This window comes from Sorex araneus, chromosome 4, assembly GCF_027595985.1.
Source record: "Sorex araneus isolate mSorAra2 chromosome 4, mSorAra2.pri, whole genome shotgun sequence".
In the NCBI taxonomy this organism is placed as follows: Eukaryota; Metazoa; Chordata; class Mammalia; order Eulipotyphla; family Soricidae; genus Sorex; species Sorex araneus.
In genome coordinates, this window is record NC_073305.1 from 30236367 (window position 1) to 30260027 (window position 23661).

At 37.0% G+C, this 23661-nt stretch overlaps 1 protein-coding gene across 2 annotated transcripts in view; it reads right to left on the bottom strand.

Moving 5' to 3' along the window:
• GADL1 (glutamate decarboxylase like 1) overlaps positions 1-23661 on the bottom strand; it is a 199127-nt gene that overhangs the window by 148865 nt on the left and 26601 nt on the right. For both annotated transcript variants that reach the window (XM_004603847.2, XM_055135746.1), the window contains exons 2-6: positions 19051-19223; positions 15113-15239; positions 11964-12054; positions 6516-6622; positions 5645-5760 (exon numbers count right to left, since the gene is read on the bottom strand). In XM_004603847.2, coding sequence (XP_004603904.1) covers positions 5645-5760; positions 6516-6622; positions 11964-12054; positions 15113-15239; positions 19051-19223 — 614 coding nt within the window. The remainder of the gene's footprint in view (positions 1-5644; positions 5761-6515; positions 6623-11963; positions 12055-15112; positions 15240-19050; positions 19224-23661) is intronic.

Consider the following 23661-nt stretch of genomic DNA (forward strand, 5'->3'; position numbering starts at 1 on the left):
TATGTCATCATAATAAATACTGGCATCTGTCTCAAAGTAAAGTCAACAATTGGTGCTCTGAGAAATACCAATCCCCCCCTCCCCACCCTGTACCACCACCTCTCACACATACAACTAATGAATCAGCTTAAACCTGAATAAAACCTGGTCATCAGAATAACTGTAGCTTCAATAGAGTTATCTTGGATAACTCAGGGCAAAGCAGAGTCCAATGTCAATCTCAAATGGATAGGGACAGATTAGTAAAAATCTGCAAAACTAGAGACTATAAACAACTGAAAACATCAGAGAAGGAAATGAGCCCTGGAAGGGGAATAAAAGAATGAGGGTGATGCTTCAGACATGCTGGCAGTTTGAAGAAAAAAGAAAAACCTAGAAGGCTGAAGTTTAGAAGTAATGGCTGCAGTCAGAAATAAGCAGTGGCTTCTGCCATCATTGGCAAAAGATAAGTCAGTCCCTCTAAATAAGACCCAGCCTCCTTTAGGTTTCATTTGTCTCTGGAAAGATGTAAAAATTTCAGTGGGGGTTCATGACTATAAAGATAAAACAGTGAATGCCTACATGAAAGGCAGGACTGTGCTAAAGTTTTTCTCTTCTGCTGCTGGCAAGGACTTTTCCTATGACCTTGGGTTTCTTCAACAAATTACTGTTTTTCCCTCCATTTAGGCAATGTTTCGGACACTTGGACTTCTTTCTGGAGTGACTAGTTTGATGTACTAATTAGTTCCCGGTCATTGGGGAGAACAAGGTTTGCAAAAGTTCCATATTAGGGAAGGCAGAAAAAGGAAAAGTTTTCAAAAGCAGAGAGCTGATTCAGTTCCTAAAGAATACGAACTGAAATCCAGGTCTCATGTTCAGTATGTCATCCTAGGAAGCACCCAGTTGGCTATGAACAATAGCTACAGTGATACCCAAACACAAGTTGATCTTGCCGAGAATGCACAGCCAAGATTAAGAATGCATAGCCAAGATTAAGATAAAATGAATGTGACCCCACAGGTCATGGCTTATGAAGATCCTAACACATGCCTCTCACATTTTCCCTGAGCTCTAAGTCTTCTTGAGAGGAACAAGGATTGCTGAGCAGTGGCTTAGGAAGCAAGAAGTCCTTATCTCCGTTTAAGTTTCAGTGGCAGTGATGATCACTCTTTTGATTCCCAAAATCATTTGTCCAGAATTTTCACAACTCAAGGATTCCCATATACTCAGGAAATTCATATAAGCACTCAAGACACAGATTTTTTCCCTTTGATTACTAAGTCTCCTTGTCACTGTTTTTAAGTTAGTAGTGAAAAGGTATATTGATATGTTGATAGTACTGGTGTCTGTCACGAACAGCAAAATTACCATTAAAATATGCAGGCTGCAAAAGTGCTATAAATGGTGGGTGTATATATTCTATATTTGAGATATAGAGTAATAGAGTAATAGTATTCCAGGGTAGTATAACTATTGAGAAAGACAACCTAGTAAAACAATACTAGGAAAATAACAGGGTCGCCATAGGCCAGCTGGAGGATGTGGGGAAGTGTGTGTGTGTGTGTGTGTGTGTGTGTGTGTGTGTGTGTGTGTGTGGTGAAGAACTTGGTAAAATTATCCAATTCTTAATTATTTGTTTACTGACTAAATAATGGACTGGTTTCTTCCAATAAATAGAAAGTTGATCACTAACATATGAATCAAAATAATGCAAATGCTATGATCTTAATGTCTTTGGTATAGCAGAGATAGACATAAGTTACAACTTGGACACATGACAGGGGGAAATACACATTCCAGGTTAGAGTATATCCAAAGCTATGGAACATTTCCATGGATTCATTCTCTCTCTCTCTCTCTTTTTATCACCGTGTGATATAGTTACAAAGCTTTCATGTTTGAGTTTCAGTCATACAATGATCAAACACCCATCCCTCTACCAGTGCACATTTTCCACCACCAATGTCCCCAGTATCACCCACCCAGCAATTTCCACCATACTCTCTACTTTTGGGCATTATGGTTTGCAATATAGATACTGAGAGGCTATCACATTTGGCCCTTTATCGACTTTCAGTACACATCTCCCATCCCAAACGATCCTACCAACCATCACTGACGTAGTGATATCTTCTTTATTCCAGCTGCCTTCTCCCCCAGCTCATGAGGCAGGCTTCCAGCTATGAAGCAATATTCCTGGCCCTTGTGTTTACTGTCCTTGGGTGTCAGTCTCATATTATGTTATCTTATATTCCACAAACGAGTGCAGTCATTCTGTCTGTCCCTCTCTTTCTGACTCATTTCACTTAGCATGATACTCTCCATGAGCATCTACACATAGGCAAATTTCATGACTTCATCTTTCCTAACAGCTGCTTAGTATTCCACTGTGTAGATGTAACCAAAGTTTCTTTAACCAGTTGTCTGTTCTTGGGTACTGGGTTATTTCCAGATTCCGGCTATTGTGAACAGTGCTGCAATGAACATACAGGTGCAGATGTTATTTCTACTGTGCTATTTTACACCCTCCAGAAGCAGTATTGCAGGGTCATATGGAAGCTCAATTTATACTTTCTTAAGGAATGCCCATATTGTTTTTCAAAAAGGCTGGACCAGTAGGCATTCCCACCAACAATGAAAGAGAGTGCCTATCTCCCCACATCTGCGCCATCACTGGTTGTTCTTGTTCTTTTTGATGTGTGCCAGTCGCTGTAGTGTGAGCTGATATCTCATTGCTGCTTTGGGAATCCATACTCTAATGGGCCTGAAAATGTATGGTTTTTCAAAATAAATAAGTTGAATCCCTAATCTAAGTTGTGCTAGTATTAAGATTTAGTCATGGGAAAAGGGTGCTCACGGGATTGGTGTATTTAGAAGAGCAAGACAGAGAGATGTCATACTCTGTCATCATGCTCTGTAAGCATGATCAAAGGGAAAGCCATGAGAGCACAGTGTGATTTATACCCATGTGGTAGGCCCTAACTGAGACCTACTGGGTCTGTCAGCACCTTGACCATCATGAATTTTCAGCCTGCAGAACTGTGAGAAATAAATAATTGCTGAAACAACTCAGTCGAAGGTAGTTATTGTAGATGAACTAACTCAGACATATGTTATCCTCTTCTGGCACCATATTCTTTTGGCATGTTAATAAAGGCTAATACTTTGCCACCTTTTTCACATATATTTCCACTAGTGATACGTCATGTGTGTGTGTTTGTGTGTGTGTGTATGCACACACATAGTTTTGTTGTTGTTGTTTTTTCGTTTGTTTTACAGCTGCAAGAAACTTCCTTTTTGTTTCAGATTTTCAACTACAACTGTGATTTTTCCTGGGCATTATTTTCAATCTAGGCTTCCATGAGGTTTCTTCCTCCTCCCAGGGAAAGTATTTCAGAAAAAAACTTTAAAAGCAGGTTTTAAACCAAATGAAGAGGAAAAAAAAAGAAAAAAAGCAAGGAGGAAGTTATGAGTTGGGATCAAAGGCCTTATCTAACCAGTTTTCCAGGCACAGGAATTCAGCTGAGAGAACTTTGCATTTCTGCTCTGCAAGGGTTCCTCATAGTGAAATAACAAGGGTTGGAATATAGAGGAAGAAACTCTATTCCACCCTATTCCAAACCATGAAGCAATGTCCCAAAAAATCCATATTTCAAATCCTTCTTTCATTGCCTTAAAATTATTTATTCAGCTTGGGTGGCTGAGCTAAAAATCACCGACTAGTTAGATTATTGTTCATCGCTGCCTCCAATACTGGACACCCACTTTGCACTGAGTGCTGAGCCAGCAAGAGCAAAGGTCAGGGCAGGAGGAAAACAAGGGTGTGGCCAAACCTGGCTACATTGCCGACCTCTTAGTGTACAAGTTGTTCTTTATTGCAAAAGGACAAAATAATAAAGTCACTGTTGCTCTTGAAAGAAAATAACACATACAGGAGACCCCAGCTGGAAATAACAGAAATTTCAGCTTTTGCCTACCCCCTGTGTTGACTCACAGTCCTAAAATGATTGAAGAGAGGATAGAAATTAAACCTTTTCTGCAAGGGATGTGGGAAAGAAACATTGGTGACAGAGACAGAGGCATCCAGTGGAATCACAAAATAACCCAGAAACAAACAAGCCAAACCCACAAAGGAATCTCTATCAGATCTGACTGCCCACAAATAGTGCCATTTCTTCAACCCAAATTGTTATAACTGGATTATTCTCCTCCTACTACATAATTCTATGCTTTTGGTTTTGGGCTACACCCAGCAGTGTTTGGAGCTACTCCTCGCAAGATTTGTGCGATTTATTCCCTGCAGTAGCTGAGGGACCTCGTGATGTCGCATAGAACCTAGTGCTCCTTTCTGCCAAGCAAGTGCTCTTTGTGATGGCATCCCTTTGAGCCATGTCCTAGCCTCTTTTGCTAATAAGAGAGAATGTGTTTTAACCTATATGTTATGTCCCAGATGCTACTTTCTATGCTTTATCTTCATATGCTTAATCTCTGCAAAACCTTATTAACTTGTGACTTCTAAGTCCATGGAACTATTGAGTTGCTTGAATGGCTTCCAACTGTATCACACTGGAGCATTGTCACTGTTCCCTGTATCCATACCATGACATAACATGAAGAACATTTCAGTGAGTCTTTCTAAGAGGTAAAGGATACTTTCCCACTTCTTGGAGTTGGGTCTCAAAGTGGACTTATATTGATTAGAAAATGAGATAAAACTGACAATGTGCCAATTCTGAGCCTAGGACTTAGGAGTCCTAGAGTATGATCATGTTCTTCACCTGCAGCATTGTCCAGAGAAGACACCTGGATTAACCTGCTGGAGGACAAGAGTCTTGTGGAGCAGAAACAGTTCACTGGCATTGTCCCAGCTGTGCCACTCTGAGATAGTCATCAGCCAGCCTAGTCTTGCAAGCATAAGAAAGCCCATCCAAAAAGAAATAGAACTTTCTAGCAAAGACTTACAAGCCCCTATATATACACTTGTAGCCTTAGGCTTTTTTGATAAATTATTAATAAAAAGGTCAAATAGTTTGGCCTTTTTTACAAATTAGGAAACTGAGCTAGAGAGAAGTTGATTGACTTACCCAAAGTCACTCAAACAGTAACAACTAGAGATAGAAATTGAGTCCAAGTAACCTACTTCAAAAGCAATGTACAGATCCACCTTCAGACTTTCTACTTTGGTCAAGAGTAAAATGAGAGTGGGGATACTGGGAATATACAACTGTTTGTGTGTGATGTGATGCACACTGTTACTAAATAGCTATCTTTCTTCTTGAAATGTCCTTTTGCTTACCATTCCAGGCAACCAACATTATGAGGAAAGGCTGAGCAGAAGACAAGGCTGAGATCAGGAATCGTCTAAGTTCTAATAAATAGCATAGTCAGAGAGTCTCAGAGAGTCACAAAGACAGTCCTTTTAAACTCAATGTTCTCTTTTCTCAAAGAAAACTCTACAGAATATAAATTTTAAATAAAGGTGAGACACGGCATTGGGTGACTAGGGACACCTGAATTTCCTTTGGAATGAAAGATGATGTTATATTTAGCCATATTAATCACATGCCCTAAGATATAAGCACACCAGGAATCCCCAAATAAGCCAGCCTCTTAAATAATGCATTCTTAGAAAAATCTATAACTGGTATCAAAAATAATTTTTTACCTCTGCAGATGTGAAAAGGATTAATCTCGGCAACCCAGTCAGCCCCTTCTCCTTAATGTCAGGATGATGCTTGTATCTAGCTAAATTCATTGCATACATATTGGACACTGAACCACCTGCAAAAACAAAATGAAGTGGCATATTTATAGCATGAAGTTACCGCTCTTTAAGTACCAACTACAGTACAAAACGGGGATGCTGCAGTGTAATGATGAATCCCTGTGTAAGTCATCTGCACACACCCCCACCCCTGCCTGTCACTACTCTGAGTGTTCTTTTGCAACACTTCCTCCTCTCCTTTCTAATAATTCCCTAGCTCAGCAAAGAGAAAAGTTTTAGTTTATTCTCTGAGTTTAGTTTATACCCTAGTTTTTTCCCAAGCAAAAATATGTCAAGGCATAAGCTTTGCACGTAGGGCCAATAACTCAAATTTCTGTAGTTACTAGTCATCATTCTGTCATCTGATTAGTACTGTATCAGTATAGCCTCATGTCAGACTCTATAAATGGATAATGGGACAAAATAACAAACAAACAAACAAATTTTTATTTAGCCCTCTCAAGTAAAATCGGATTAAATGCTTGACAAATTTATTACAGCCTTTCTAATGTCCTAGTATCAGATGATTTCTTCAATATTAATATAAATTCTAAATATTACGCATCTCATTTTTTCAGTATTATATCTACTAAGCATTTATACAAAATATTACCAGTTGGAAGAAAGGCACAGCAGGATTCTTACCAAGAGGCATTTTAGTATCTATAATTTTATAATGCAAAAAATCTGTAAAAAGTCATTATCATAAGATATGAATAAACTGTTAGAAGTTTATAATGAAAGAGAGACGGCTATAAGCAATTGTACTTACCTGGATTAAATATTCCATCCCCTTCTTTCCAGCCAATGAATTCAATCATTTTTTTCAGAACTACTTCTTCCACTAACAGAAACACTGGGGACACCTCATACGTATAACTAGACAGACATAAGACAACACTTCACAAAATGCACATAGACTTTTATTAAATCAGATGCTACTACAGTATAGGTAGAGTCTTCTGGAATGTATCCATTTGGAAATAGAAAATGTACGAGCAGTAATAGTGTTAGTCTTGGTTAGAAAAATGTTCATTGTTGAAGACCGTAAGGATGTTCAAGCTACTCTGTGATTGTGTGTGTGTGTGTGGGGGGGGGGGTTGTCAAGGATCAAAGTCAGTTCTCGTATATGCAAGTTTCATGTGCTTTGCAGCTGAACCAGAATCCCGGCTCTACCTTGTGATCTTAATTTGGAAGAAAACTTCAATTCCATCGTATGAAATAAAGGTAAACCATCTGGGCTCTCTGGTATTAGCCATGAGAAGTGGTATTTTACTCTCTGGATCTTTTGTATCCCAGTTAAAGAAAAGCTTTTGTCATGGTAATCAGGATTTATTAGGTGACTGCTAAGAGTTCTACAAGGAGACTAGTATTTTGAACTAGAGCCCTCAATACCACACTCTACTGTCTGCGTAAAAGGGGACTGTGCTGTGACATCTCAAGTGATAACTTCACTGTGGAGCACCACCCAGACCCACTATCAGTGAAGACTCTGTTACCCTGAACTAGAACAATACTATCAGGGAGTGCTGCCAATTTGACCTAAGAATTGCCTCAACGGCAGAGAGCTCCCATTTCTAGGGTCACACCCTTTCCTGTTTTGTCTCCTACCTAGTGATGGTCATAGCTGAAGTGTAAAGACCTGGCCCTCTTGGTATCACTTGGTATCACTAAGGACCCATCACAGCTCCGGAGAGATCTATGGTGTCAGTAAAGATCGTCATTAAGACAGCATGATAGTAAGACCCCCCACAATCACTTCCTACTCCTGCTTCCTTCTCTCCCATTTCCCATATTGATATTATGTCCAGGACCATTGCTTAATAAATATTCATTTTCCATAAAACTCACTAACCTCCAACTAGAACAGCATCTTATTGAGTCCCACCTACAACAGTCATCACGGCTTGTTCTGTAATAAGCTTGAATTTCTCTTCTCACCAAGTAATTCAAGTATTTAATATCTCCTCTAAGAATTAGGTATTTATATTAATTTGTATCTGATTAAGTTTGCTTTTTAAATATACAAGCATATTAATCATATTTAGAGTATAGCCACCCAATTTAATATGATGATTTTTATCTGGAGGAACACTTGGGAAGGAAAAATGAAAAAAAAGCTTTTTAAAAAAGACCTTCAATGTGTCTTTTCCCATTTGCCAAGTATTCTGTACATATTTTAACAATTAGAAGCAAGATAGATGTTTTCAACCATGCTAAGAAATCAGTTTACAAACACTGAAAGCATGAATTTATATGTCTATTTGTAAATAAGTATTTAAGTGTTGATTTGTACCTACATATAAAATTAAAACTATCATTTACTGTTTATTTTTTAAAAAATAATATTGGACCTGTTTTTTAGAAAGTAGCTCAACTATAAACCTGGAAATAAGCCCAAGATGGGAAGGCCAATATAGAATGCATTAATGATTTGGTTCTATTTAAGTAAGTTATTTAGTTTAACATAAATTTACCACTTCAAATTCTACTTAAAATTTCAGCTAAAATAACACATACATGTTAGAAAGCCCAAGATACCCAAAAAAGGTTCATTGTAATCATTCTATGTCTGTCTCTCTCCCTCTTACTCATTTCACTCAGGATGATATTCTCCATGTCCATCCATTTACAAGCTCATTTGTGGGATATAAAAATAGAAACATAGCATCAGAATAACACCTAAGGACAGTAGAAATGATTGGCAGGAGGATTGGTCCATGGTTGAAAGACTGCCGCAGTTTGTGTGTGGTGGGCAAACTGGGGGTGGGGGTGCAAATTTGACCAGAGAAAGGACCTTTATGACAATTATAGTTTGAAATGATCACTCTGGCCAAGAACTGAGGGCTGAAAGGAGGTAAAGGAACATACATGGTAACCTTTAAGTACCTGTTTGCAAACCATCCTACCCAAAAGGAAAGAGAGAGAGAGAGAGAGAGAGAGAGAGAGAGAACAAAGACAGAGAAAAAAATGTCTGCATAGAAGTAGACTGAATGGAGAGGGGTGCAAGGGAGAATTTGGGGACACTGGTGGTGAGAAATATGCACTAGTGAAGGGACAGGTTTTGGACCATTTTAATGACAGAAACTCAATCAGAATAACTTGTAACTTTGTATCTTTTGGTTATTCAATTAAAAATAATAATAAAAATAGTCACTTGTATAATTTCACTTTCTCTGTAAACTTATTTGTCTGCCACTTAACTCCTCTACCCATTATTAACTGCAACTGTCTCACATAAATTCACCCAAAGTTCCTCGTCTGAAGTGGCATCCAATGAACTGCCTATTTTTAGAACTGTATTTAATCTTTGCCAAATTGTCAACATGTGACAATAGATGTCATCTTGTCCACAGCGTCTATCCCTTCTCTTCTCTTTTCGTCGTAGTCTGATTTTCTCCTTCTGAACCATTAAATATATTAGCTATTGATGAGTGCAGTTCTATATCCCCATCACTCCTCATTTTATACTCTGCATCCTAGTTTGTTTTTATTCAAAGTAGTTTTCCCTGTTGTCTGAAAGCAGAGCATTCCCATGAGATCTTTCCTTAGCTGAAATGGCATGAGCCAAGAAGCAATCATTATTATTCTTTATATGGAAAAAGTTTAGTGTTTTCAGATCCTCAAATAACTCACCAAATCATGCAAAATAACACATAAAACTTAAAATAACATTAACATCTAGTAAAGGCAGAAATGCCATGATAATTATAGAGTCTGTAGAAAATTAGTTCTGGGAAAGAAGCTTGACTATGTCACTCTTATTTCTAGGGGTGGGTGCTGTCCTTTGCATAGTTTGCTGCAAGGCAAATGCTGAATGCTATTTTCATATTTTTAGCCTTTTCATCATAAAAGAAAAAACCCTACACTTATTACTTTTGATATAGAAATGGGTATTAAATGTAGGTCTTTCATAAAAGTGATGAGGCAAAATACATTTTTTAAGTGAGAAATATCTGGATCTCCCTCCTTATCAAAGTCACTTGTCCAGATTTGAAAGTATCAAGGTCTGGGACAGGACACAGAAGTTCATACTTAATTGGTCTGGAGTGGGATATAGTTCTTTGTATTTTTTTTTTAATTCCCAAGTTGACTATAATGAGCAGTTAGCATTGAGAATATCCTCCCTGTGAATTATTACAATTAACATCAATTCACCAATGAGTCCTAAATTTATATCATTTAGTAGATACCAGCATTTGATATTTATATCTTTCTAGGTTTGGTTGATGCAAACTCTTTGATATCAGAAAGCTTAAATAAAACTTGAATTTTTAATCTTGCCTTTTAAAAACCTATACTTAAAAACTTGTTTCTTCACTTTATGTTCCTATCTTAATGAATGACAGAATCATCAAGGCTGCTATGACAATTAGAAACACGGGTATTATGTCACAAGTCTATCTCTTTTTTATATGTACATTATATATTTATTATTATATGATTATCATACATATTAATTATAATCATAATACATTGATCTTAATTATGATTACAAAATAATTATAATTAATTGATATAAAATATATTCTTCATCATCCCATTAATCGTCGAATTTCTTGAGTGGTCTCAGTAATGTCTCCATTTGTCCTAGCCCTGAGATTTTTTTTTATATTTTCTTTTTTTTTAATTAATAGTTTATTTTTAATTAGTGAGTCAACGTGAGGGTACAGTTACAGATTTATACATTTTTGTGCTCATGTTTCTCCCTTACAAAGTTTGATAACCCATCCCTTCACCAGTGCCCATTCTCCACCACCAGTAAACCCAACATCCCTCCCCCCCGCCCCAGCCCTCTCTCCCCCCACCCCACACTGCCACTATGGCAGGGTATTTCCTTTTGTTCTCTCTCTGATTAGGTGTTGTGGTTTGCAATAAAGGTGTTGAGTGGCCATTGTGTTCAGTCTCTAGTCTATATTCGGCCCGCATCATCTTTCCCCCACATGACCTCGTTTACAATAGCCAGAATCTGGAAAAAACCCGAGTGCCCTAGAACAGATGACTGGTTGAAGAAACTCTGGTACATCTATACAATGGAATACTATGCAGCTGTTAGAAAGAATGAGGTCATGACGTTTGCATATAAGTGGATCAGCATGGAAAGTATTATGCTAAGTGAAATGAGTCAGAAAGAGAGAGACAGACATAGAAAGATTGCACTCATCTGTGGAATATAGAATAATAGACTATAAGACTAACACCCAAGAATAGTAGAAATAAGTACCAGGAGGTTGTCTCCATGGTTTGGAGGCTGGTCTCTCATTCTGAGCAACTCAGAGAAGGGAACACCATAAGTCTATCTCTTATCCTCACTTCCAAGATGCAATATCTTACCTAATATTTGTTTCACATTCAAAACATATGTCTCCTACCACTTCTGAGTACAAGTTACTATAACATCTCAGCTAACCTTTTGAACTGGTTCTCAAACCACTTTCCATATTTCCACTGACCTTCTCAATTAGAAATGTCACAGAATTATTTAGAAGCCTTAGTGGTTTTCCATTATACTTACACCAACTCAAAAAAAAAATGGCCCACTGAGTTCCACATATCTAATTGGTTTTAATCTTCCCAGCTGTCTCCACTGCACACCCTATTGCTCTCTCAGGGACACCCACTCTAACTGACCTTTAAGTTCAGAGCATATCTCACACTCTTTTGCCACAGACCTTTGTACATACTGTTTCCTTGGTTTTGAATTATCCCCTTTAAACCTAGTTAACTTTTACTTAGCCTTCAGCCCTTAGCTGTGACTTACCCCCAATTTTTTTAAACTAGAAAAAAAATAGCCCATATATTTATTGGCATCAAGACAATCTCTTTCATACAAAAATCTAAGTTTTACAGTAATTTATATGGCTTGTTTTGACTAACATCTCTGACTAGATTTTTGTTCCATGAAAACAGTGAGTTGAGTTTTGTTTGTATTCAGTGTATCTCTCCAGCATTTAGACATGACTTTTCTCAGAAGGATAAATGAAAAGCTTTTGCTTAATAAATTTAGTGGAGATAACAATGCTTGTCATACTTACCTCATAGCACCATAATCAAATCAAACAGGTCTTTAAATAATACTAAGTGCCATGAGACTATTCCATCATTTATGATGACATTGCACAATAAAACCATTAAATAAAAATTCATGAAATAAAATTTTATCTTCTTAACAACATCTCTATCCAGGCTAGGTGTAAAATTCTAGTAAAATGGTACTTACACACTTGGGTTTAATGCTTCTGTAATAAATCGAGCCACTAAAGAATAGTAATCAAGTCCAGCATATAACTGGTTGAAGAACCGGGGATGGTCTGTAAATTTAAACAGAGTTTCATATATATAACAACAAAAAAGAAGAAAAGTGTTGATTAGCAAAAATCTAAAAGATTCTTGTCAATGATATCATCTGGAAATGGGAGTATATATACCACATGATTCTATGTAAGGATATTCAGTGTTAGACAAATTTGGTCTAGAGAGATAGAGATAAAAAAAATTCTGGTAACTTTGCTAAAGAAATATTGTTTCGGAAGGGATGTCAGGGAGTACCAGAGTGTTGGAAATGGTCATCATCTTATTCTGGGAGAATGTTACGTGCAGATGTACAATGTAATTAAATTGAAAATTTAAGGTTTCCACTTTACAGACTGTAAGTAATCTCAATTAAAAAAAAAATCTGGGCCAGGGCAATAGCACAGTGAGTAGGTCATTTACCTTGGACACGGCAGACCCAAGTTCAATCCTATAGCATTCCATATAGTTCCCCAAGCACAGCCAGGAGTAATTCCTGAGTGCAGAGCCAGAAGTAACCACTGAGCATCACTAGGTTTGCCCCTCACCCCCAAAAAAAATAAATAAATAAAAGAAGTCATTGAAAATCTCTAATTTTGTACAAGCTAAACAAATGTAACTAACCATCTCATAACTCTTTCTAAGTAAAACTAGAGTGTTCTTCTAAGACTTTGGCTTACTTTCTCCATTTATTTCTATAGCCCAGGCCCAAATAGAATGCCTAAGAAATTGACTATTTATGACATTGCCAAATAATCAAAACTTGCGACCTTTATCTTCTAAAATTATCCACACTAATTTTCCTAAGTTTAAACATACTTCACTTATCAATATAGGATTTATTCCAGTTTACTGGCAGTAAGTAGCATTTTCATTTTCGGGTGGACCATTTTCCAAAATGTGAGTGTCATTATGTAGATGGAGTATAATGTGACTCATTGTGCCACTTACATAAACTTTCTGATTCAATTTACTTCAAAGACAGCTGCATTTTAAGACTTAAACAAGTTCAGCTCCAACTTTCAATTTTTTTACTGTCCTATAAAAGGTCTCATAAAGGTTCTTGGCTTTATACAGTGTGAATATTCACACCAAACACAAAACGAACTGCCTTGACATTCTCAATTGCAGGAAGTCCAGCATGAAAAAGAATAAAGAAACAGGACATCTATGTCTAAATTTGAGCACCAGGGAACCCCTGTAACCAGTGACCTCTCATTATAACTTAGAAATTTTTTTTAAAGTTAGTATTTTACTCTCTCTTTTTGCCAGGGGTTAAATAAAGAACAAAGGTCTCAAAAGAAAATTTCTTTTCAAATAAAAAATGGAAAATTTTCCCTAATCTGGCAAAGAAAACCAGACCTTGCTACAAGTAATTTTTAATAAGATATTTTTTTAGTCCTGTGTTAATTTATGATTGATTTCCATGGTAACATTATGGAAAATAACCAGTTAACTGAAAAATCTACTGCATTAAATGTCATTCTACATTTCTGACATGCGCTATAATAATAAGATATGTATCTCTGCTTTTGATATGCTAACTGGGTTTTTGATACATACCCCAACTTTCCCAAGGGAATATAAACCAATTATTTTTACCCAGATTGTATTATGTTCTTTCCACTAAATTTAGTTCAGTGCCAGAATTCACAAAGCATTATGACTGTACGGTCTTAAGCACTGGATTACCTTTACATCAAATTGAGAAATGCATATTTGGGAAAATTATTTTCTTGTGAAACTCACTTGGCAATATAGGATATTAATAGTTGGAATAGTACATCAGCACATGACTGAAATCATATTTCTGAATTCATAAAAGATTACAGTGGTTAAACAGCATTATGGAACAATCACAACAAAAGCCACCTCATCATTTTTACTGCACCTTCTTAAAGGCTTTTTTGATCCTACTAGATATGATAAAACAATTTGATAATTACCAGCTACTAAGAGTTAATGATCAGTGTCTTTTAAATGCACAGTGGGTAGGGCATTTGCCTTGCTCACGGCCGACCGGGTTCAATTCCTCTGCCCCTCTAGGAGAGCCCGGCAACCTACCGAGAGTATTCTGACAGCATGGCAGAGCCTGGCAAGCTACCTGTGGCATATTCGATATGCCAAAAACAGTAACAAGTCTCACAATGGAGACTTTACTGGTGCCTGCTTGAGCAAATCGATGAGAAACAAGATGACAGTGATACTGATACAGTGATTTAAGAAAAGTAATTGGGGGTTGGAGCAATAGGTAGGGCATTTGCCTTGCATGCAGCTGACCCGGGTTTGATCCCCAGCATCCCATATTGTCCCCTGAGCACTGCCAGGAGTTATTCCTGAGTGCAGAGCCAGGAGTAACCCCTGTACATTGCTGGGTGTGACCCCCCCCCAAAAAAAGCAAAAGAGAAAAAAGTAGTTGAACATTTTGGTATTCTATGTGCCATCAATATTCAAAATTTCTTAAGTATAGAATAAAAATATCTATAATAATATATAGGCATTAAAAATATCTATAGCAAAATGTAAGGAGTTATTTCAGTGCTATTCAGAGGTCCATAAGGGCCACTCCCAATGGTACTTACTCTGTCCCTCAGGCCTGTCATTGTTGGATCGCTGAAGGCCAGAACAAGAAGTCTTAGAGGTAGGGGCCATGACCACCAGGAATCTAACTCAAGGCCTCTTGCCATTATCTCTCTGATACTGTGAGCAAATTTTATCATCAAAATAATACCAGTTTCAACAAACAAAAAGAAATGATAAATAACAATCACAATAAGTGATTTTTATTAGGAAGGAAGGCTAAAGACTCCAAGAAGCAGATCTTAATATATGGCCACTAACACTAATAGTTTTGCTATCAATTTATCTTAGGCCTTAACAATAAATCTGTTCAAGAACAAAAATTTGATGAAGCATTGATAAATAACCAGCACTACCTTTTAAAAATCCAGATTTCTCCTCCCACTAACAAAAAACAAACACCATCATATTTAGCCCTGCTATAAGGTAAAAACAAGCTAAAGAAAATGTAAGTGCTTGTTAGAAATATATTTCAAGGAAATAAAATGAAGTTCTTACTAGTTTTGACACTGTAGCGTATGACATCCTGGCAGAGTTCCAACAGTTTGTGGTGTGACTCTCCTGTGTCTCTCATCTCCAAATCAAGAAGGTGTTTTAATTGTTCAGGGGACCGCCACTCACAAACCTACAAATTCCACAATGGCACAGTTAATGGAGTGACTACTAGAAGGAACTAGGTGTAGGAAAGAGGTTAGAAGCAGAGACCTTTCTCTCATGAAGTTTAAGATAAGTGGGGAGGCAGAGAGAGGCTGAAACTGACAAGCACAGTCTAGCATGAAAACATCTAGGACAGAAATACAGATTGGAAAAAATGAGGGGTGTCATTGTATAGATATGGACAGGTAAAGGTTTTCTGAGGAACTGATATTTAGGTTATAAATATAAAAGTATAGAGGAATCAAGCAAAGGTAATGAGCAGAGTAATGGAAAGAGAATCCTAGGTGTGGGTCACAAGAAAAAGAAAACAAATATATAAAAGCACATCTGATATATGAAGTAAGCTTGTTGTGGCCACTAATGGAATTGGAAAAGGAAGAAGCAAGAAATACTGCAGGTACACTCAGAGAACTTCCTCTGCTTGTATCCTTGCATCATCCTGTTTACTATCAAACCAGGAGATAAAATTCAGAATGATCCCCTTACATCTAAATAATCTTTCATCTTCTCTAATACCTCCCAGGTGTCTACATCTCCTTCAAAGTCAAGATTCTTACACTGACCTAAAACAACTCTGTATAAGTTACCTGGAGATATTTTAAAATGCAGAATTAATAAGAGCTTGAACTTCAATTACATGGTCAGGAGGGGGAGTAGAATGAGGCAAAGATCCTGAGAAATCTGATACCATACATGGGTGGATGGTAGGTGGTGTTGGGGAAAAGAATCGAACTGAGAGTGGGGTGGGGATGATGAGTGTTGAGCTTAGTCTAACGCATCTTGAGAAATATAGGAGGTGGATGGAAATGCTTGTGAAAGATGAGGATACAGTTCTCAAATACTAGGAAAACAAAACATAATGTCAGGATTCGAAGAATGTACAAATATCTGGGGGTGAAAAGTAAAGGAACTCTCACTTGGGCAACCTCAGGACTTAAGAAGTGAGCAAAAGGAAAAGGAGGTCCCCTGTGAGGTGGAGGACAAGCCAAAAAGACAGAGGAAATTCAAGAAGAATTCCTTGCTGCTCAAACAAAGAAGAAAAGCTGTTTAAAGAAGATGGCAACCACTACTAAACCTTCCTGAGAAATCAACTCAGATAAAGATCGAGATGTGCTCATAGGACTTATCAGCAAGGAGGTGTTCTTGGCAAGAGCAGTTTAACTTAGAGAGGTGGGAGTAGAGGCCAGATTGCTAAGAAGTGAGGATGTAGGAGGTGAGGAAATAGAGGGAGGGGGTGTGTAGCCAATCTTTCAAAAGTTTGGCCTTAGAGGGAAGGAGAGAGACAGGGAGTGATGAGACTAAGAAGTAGTAGGTTGCAGGAAGCAGGCAGAAATACTAAGTTGTCTGGGTGGGGTTAAATGAAACTTTGATATTAGAGTTATAATAGGGAGAGGTAAATCAGAAATCAGCTGAGGCCATCAAAAAGGGATGCTAATATGCACAACAACATGGCTGTATCTCAAATGTATTTTTCTGAGGGAATAAATAACAAGAATATTTAAAAAACGCTGTTTGTGATATAAGTCCACCTATCCAACATTCCGGGGAAATCGAAAAACTGCAGAAATGGAAAACAGGTCAGTGGTGCCAAGACTTAGAGGGAAGGGCAGAAGCTGACTATAGAAAGAACCACACAAGGCTACTTGGGACACGATGGAGTTGTTCTGTATCTTGATTGTAACGATAATGAGTTCTCAAAAGTCATAGTACCACACACTAAAAAAACCCAGATACTTTGCTGGATGTAAATTATAAATACTTTTAAGTGACTGAATTTAAATCTGTCCTTTTCACTGCCGACCACGGAAAACACTAGAAGTAAGGATATAAGTAACAGATGCAGTACTGATAGGTTACCTTTTAATGGTGCCCTGTTGGATCTCTGACAAAGCAGGCTAAGCTAGGGGCATAAAATATTTTCCGCTCTCCCCAGCCCCAACCCAACAATGTTTTCAATCCAATTTTCCATGGAGTATCTACACACCTATTAACCTGCAATCAACTGGTAGTTCCTTAAATCTCCCCTGACCATGCTGTCACACTCTGATTCCATCTGTCCAAACAAAAAGGTCTCTTTGTTAATTTAAATATATCTGGTTCTTTGCAACTTTTCTTTCCATTATTTACTTTCTGATTTTTTTCAAAACACATGGAATGTGTGTAAAAAACATTTTTACACACATTCTGCATGGAAAAAATCTTATTAACCTTATAAAACATTATTTAACCTTCATGATTCCACATCAAAACTCAAAGTGCTCACTCCTCTTTGAAGTCCCCAAAGTCTGTTCAAGCACATTTGTCACATTCTCACTGGGATTCCAAGTTCTCTTTTCCAGTGAGAACTTAGCTATACAATTAGATTATAAATTCAGCTCAAAGCCGAGCCTTTATCTTATTTTTCTTTATATCCCCCAGAGCTAAATATAATGCCTTCCTGAAGCCAGCACCCAGTTAATATTTAATGATGGAATAAAGGACAATTAAAAAAAAATCTTACCAGAAGAACAAAGTAAAATAAAGCACATCCAAAATATTTCACAAGTACAGATAAGATCAGAAAGGATGTGGTTATAAATATTTAATCAGTAAATACATCACTGATTTTTTTCTATGAAAATAACTGATCCTGGGTCATTTCAATTCATTTTCCTATTAGTTTTCCCAAATACATGTGATCAAAAATTCAGAAAAAAAATACCATTCACATTTACAATCATTTTTAAAGTGACATTTCTTTCAAATAGAAGTGGAGTTTTAAAGTACTTCTATACAAAGATTTGGTAATCCAATTCCAATTGGAAAGGTAATTAAGTGATAAGGAGCTAATTTAGCTATATCAAGGAACTTATACAGGAAGAGTTCAAAGCACAGAATGAAGCTAGACTGGATGTACTCCAGTGTCAGGGTATCAACTCTAATTCTTACTCAGGATCTTAGGCCAAGTTCTTAACCTCATTATGCTGTGTGCCATTCTTTTCCTGCTCATCTGAAAAAACAGAGTCAATATATAGTACCTACTTCTTAGGTTTGGGGAGGAGAAAATAGATAAAAGTGGAAGAGCCCTTTGAACACCACAGTAATAACTTTTTAAATGTTATTACTAATATCATAATTATTTTAATTTGAGCCTGTATATAAAACATAGAGCCAGCTGGAAGTCATACTTATCAGCCCATGATGTGTAGTTTAAGCTCAGACAAGCTCCTACTAAGGACCCTCAGATAACATTTGTACTTATCATCCCCTTTCTACCTTCCATTTGATGTTTGTGAGCAATACAGCACAAGTAAATGGAGAGCAAAGTGTTCTTTGAAGAGCAAATAAGTTAGATAATCAGGTTATTTATTATCTATATCAGCAGGTTCCAACAATTGGTTTATAAACTGGTGCCATTTCACAGACATTAAGAGATTAAAAGATTAAAAATCACTGATTTCTATAATTTATAGTCCAGCTATTTATTATTATATAATTATGATAATTTTATTATAATGATTTATGATATCACTATTCTCTATAGCAGAAAGCTTCATCATTGTATTTTGCAGACATGTCTGTTGAAATTCTGGAATTTAAGTTCAAGAAATAATGACTGGCAAAGTAAGTAATGAATCCTTTAGATGAGTAGATACTGGTTGAAGTGAGAGGAAGTACAAACAGTTTTCTGGGAATAAGATAGAAATAGGGTCTAGAAGAAATGAAAGTGTATGCTTTTAATCTCCTGGTATCTAGAGAAATGCAAGTTTTTTCCATTCCTGGGATTTCTTAATTTTTACCTTCTCATTGACATCTGTAGCCTTCAAAACCACCTCTTTCATTATTAGCCTACAGGCCTCTTCAACAAATTTTTCCCCTGCTTCTGCATCTGTAGTGGGCCCATTCAGTATGATTCCATCCACAACAACCGCACTCTTCTTACTTGGAAACATCTCTTCTCGGTCAGTATCTCCTGGAAACACACAAACAAACTGTCTAAGAAGCAATCCAATTAAATTTATCAACAAAACACAGGGGGGAAAAAATGGATCACTACCCAGATTGAAACAGAATGCCTTCATTTAATGTATTTAGCGCTTTCAAGAGGGCAGTTTCTTATGCTGCCCAATAGCACGATGGAGTTGTATTTTTAATTCCTCCAGGAGTAGGGAAGAGCTCAAAAAATGTCAATTAAACCCATTTTATTCACTTCTGGAAACCCCTTCAAGTACAGGTATAAAAATCATCATTGAGAACATTAGCCCATATTTTAGTTGATGCGCACTCACTCTTGTAATTTGCTAAAGATAAGTTTACATTTAAGTCTGCTCAAATGAGCAGACATTTTGCTTATGTTTCAGATCCTCTCCTTAGACCTGCTCAGCCATTTCCTGCTTAAGAGGAGAAAAGAAACTGATCCGCACAGCAGAATGGGTTTTATGAACCCATCTTTAATGCCTTAAAACATTTTCACCCAGAACTCCAATGATGAATTTAGCTCCATCCTTCACTTTATCTTACCTTGCAGTTTAGGTATAGAAGGAAAGTAGAACATTTTAGAACTATACACTACTGGGCAGTGATTAAAGGTTAAAAGTCAACATGGAAATCTATATCTGACAATAAAGGTTACTGCCTACCCAGAATAACCCCCTATAACAAAATTCTTGCAACATACTCCCAAATATTCAACCAGTGTCTCTGAGAAACTTTTCTCTTTCTCATCAGCATCTCCCTCCTGTTTAAAACATAGATGCTTATGTAGTTATGTGATTTTACAGCGCTGTATTGCTTTTTTCTTTTTTTTTCTTAACTTTTTGAGAGTTAGGGATCAAACGCAAGGCTTCACACGCAGAAGGCATTTGCTCTATATCACTAACTACAGAAAGAATTTTGAAAAGTATTTTTTAGCATCACACCTAGCCCAGTGTTTCACTGACATTTTGGTAGCTTGCCATAAACATTCTCAGAGTCTCTATGTTCTTAGAATATTTTTATATTGCTGAGAGCTTCAGCAATATTAACATGGATTATACCTTGCAATCTGTCTTCTTAAATTAAACTGGTTCAGTAAAACTCCATAGTTTTCTTAACCCTTTAGTTCTACCACTTGCAAATTCAAGTAATATTTATAGAATAATATTGGAATGTCCTAAAACTATTATAGGAAAATACTTCAAATAGGGAAAGATGGAATATTTTGTAAAACATTGATCTTGGGTCGTCACACTGCGGGGTAAACTATCAGATTTTAGCTCTATCCATTCCTTTCATATATCTTTCACTTGAAAGGATGTATTCAGCATAGTTTGGAGCTAAGTGACAAAGCCCTAAAATTGAGCTTTCAGATAGAACTGTTCTACACCTTAAGGCACTTTCCCATCCGAAATTTTTTCATCCTAAAAATAAATTTTAAAAAAAGAACAATTATTCAGGGATCCCTAGTTATGTCAGTCAGAAGTGCTATTATTAACACACATAAAAGGTTAGTTTTTTTTTTTAGTCACCATGAGATACACAGTTACAAACTTGCTCATAACTAGATTTCAGTCATACAATGTTCCAATACCTGTTCCCTCACCAGTGCAAATTTCCCACCACCAATGTCCCCCTTCCTCTCCTGCCACTCCTCCCCCAGCCTGCCTCTAAGGCAAACACCTTTCTTCTCTCCCTGGCTCTCTTTCCTTTGGGGCATTATGGTTTGCAATACAGATAGTGAAAGGTTACAGTGCATGTCCCTTTACCGCCTTTCAGCACCCAGTTCTTGTCCAGACTGATCATTTCCAGCTACCATTGTCATAGTGGTCTCTTTTCTGTTTTAAGAGACCACGTAAGAGACCACTTCTAACTCTAACTAGGTGTTAGAACAGAGTAAAGCTTAATTTTTAAAAGCCTCTTGAGTACGACTTTAGATTTTTTTATTGCCCAGAGAAAAGCAGCCACTTTGTAATACTCTCAGTCTTTTCCCTCTCTCTCTCTCTCTCTCTCTCTCTCTCTCTCTCTCTCTCTCTCTCTCTCTCTCTCCTCCCCTCTCTCTACCTTTCTCACTCTCTGTTTTGTCCTCTCCCTTTGTCTCTTTAGCCAACAAATATTTAGTCAATTAATAAGAGTTTCCCTATCTGGTTCCTTCAAACAACAAGTGATACCCTGAAACCCTACCCTCTTTTAGGCACCAGAGTAGGATGCGAGAGCTAATAGAGATAGGACAGGAATAAAACACAATACATGGGTTACAGAGAGTCAGCTGGGGTCAGAAAATTCCCTAGAATGAGAACTAGTTGGCCAAGTTTGTGTGTGAGAGGGTTAAAAAGGACCTTAATATCTCACTTTAGGGTCCACTCTTTCAAATAGGAAAGCATAAGAACAACAACACTTGAATTTCCACTATTTCTTCAATACCACACTTTGTCAAATTCCACATAAGTTCATCTTTGTTCAATATACTGTTTTCCCTTGCTTAACATGTTCAAATATAAGCTTTGAATATTGGTTAAACTATGAAAAAGCGGCCTTTACAACGGAATTAAAGAGAATTAAAAAAATGCAAAGACTTAAAACGCTGGATATTACATAGAGGGAAATCAAGAAATGTTTTTAGTATTTGCTAACTCAATAATAAATGTTAGTTAATCGTACTAGGCATTTTGCTTATTTGTTTTTTAGGACACACCTGACTGTGCTCAGGACTTACTCCTGGCGTGGTGATCAGAGATCATTCCTGGTTGGGCTTGGGGAAATAGTGTGGATCTGGGTATCTAACCCAGATCTGCTGTATGCAAGACAAGTACCTACCTGCTATACTATCTCTCTGATCCAATAGCAGATATTTATAGTATTTATTACATATGAATAAATTAATATTTAATTTTTATTAAATATAAATAAGCTGGTGTTTAGCATTAATGTTAAATATTAATAGATAATATATTATAGCTAAGTATATTAAATACATTATAATATAATAAATACATTATATACAACATAATGAGTGGGCCAAAGAGATGAAAATAGAAGGACATATGTTCCATGAAGAGAGTAAAAGTTCCTACGACAATATTCAGGATACTAGTGGCGTATGAGCTCACATTCTAGTTCAGCTCACACTAGGTGAGTAGCTGTCTGCACTTCTTAGCTTGTCATTTTCTACCTGGCAATGTGGTTGTCTAGGTAGAAATTTTATTCTTCACACCACATTGTAAACTTCTTCAGGGATAAGATCCATGCCTCATATTTTTCTGGGTATTGTGCAAACAAGTTTAGCAGTTTTTACTCAAAAACACTCAGCAGCTCTCTGAGGACTGACTAGATGGCTACAGAGTTGATTTGGAAATCATCTTATGCAACCCTTTCATACAATAAATATTCCCTTCCAATATCAAGTTACCTAGATTCTAGCTTGTAATTCCTAAACTCTCTGATCCTAGAATTCTACTTCTTTTTTTTTTTAATTTATTTATTTTTAATTAGAGAATCACCGTGAGGGTACAGTTACAGATTTATACACTTTTGTGCTTATACTTCCCTCATACAAAGTTTGGGAACCCATCCCTTCACCAGTGCCCATTCTCCACCACCCGTAAACCCAGTGTCCCTCCCACCCTCCCCAATCCCATCTCCCCCCCACCCCACCCTGCCACTGTGGCAAGGCATTCCCTTCTGTTTTCTCTCTCTAATTAGCTGTTGTGGTTTGCAATAAAGGTGTTGAGTGGCCGCTGTGCTCAGTCTCTAGCCCTCATTCAGCCCGCAACTCCCTTCCCCCACATGGCCTTTGACTACAATGTAGTTGGTGATCGCTTCTCTGAGTTGACCTTTCCCCGGAACGTGAGGCCAGCCTCGAAGCCATGGAGTCAACCTCCTGGTACTTATTAGAATTCTACTTCTATGTGCCTCAATTTCCTTGTTTAAAAACAGAAGAGAATCTGAAAACAGTTCCAGGTGGCTACTGGGAAAATACCTGAGAAGATGAAGATGTAGGTTTCTGAGTTATACCCAAAAGATTTTGATCCAAGCTAAAGCCTAGAGTCACCATTTAGCCAGTAGTCTGTAATTTATTCTAAAAGTACTGTAATGTTCTAATAGGCAAGAAGGTTTACAAATTAGTTCTGGGTGAACTCTAAGGTCCTTCTGAAATTTAAAATTCTAAGGTTTCTAGACTCTCATCCTTTTATAATTATATATTAATTTCAACAATATTTATAATCAGCCAGTATTTGCCACATACCAGGCCAGGGACTAGAAACATGAGTTGTATTACTTTATCTTCTAGGGGATTTAAAAGATTCCCTGAACATTTAGATGCTTAAAATTTACAACAACACAATTATATAAATATGTACATATTAAATTGCTTATTATGTTTCAAGCTCCATTCTAAAATTTTATAGATGTAACTGAATTGTCACCAAAAAGAT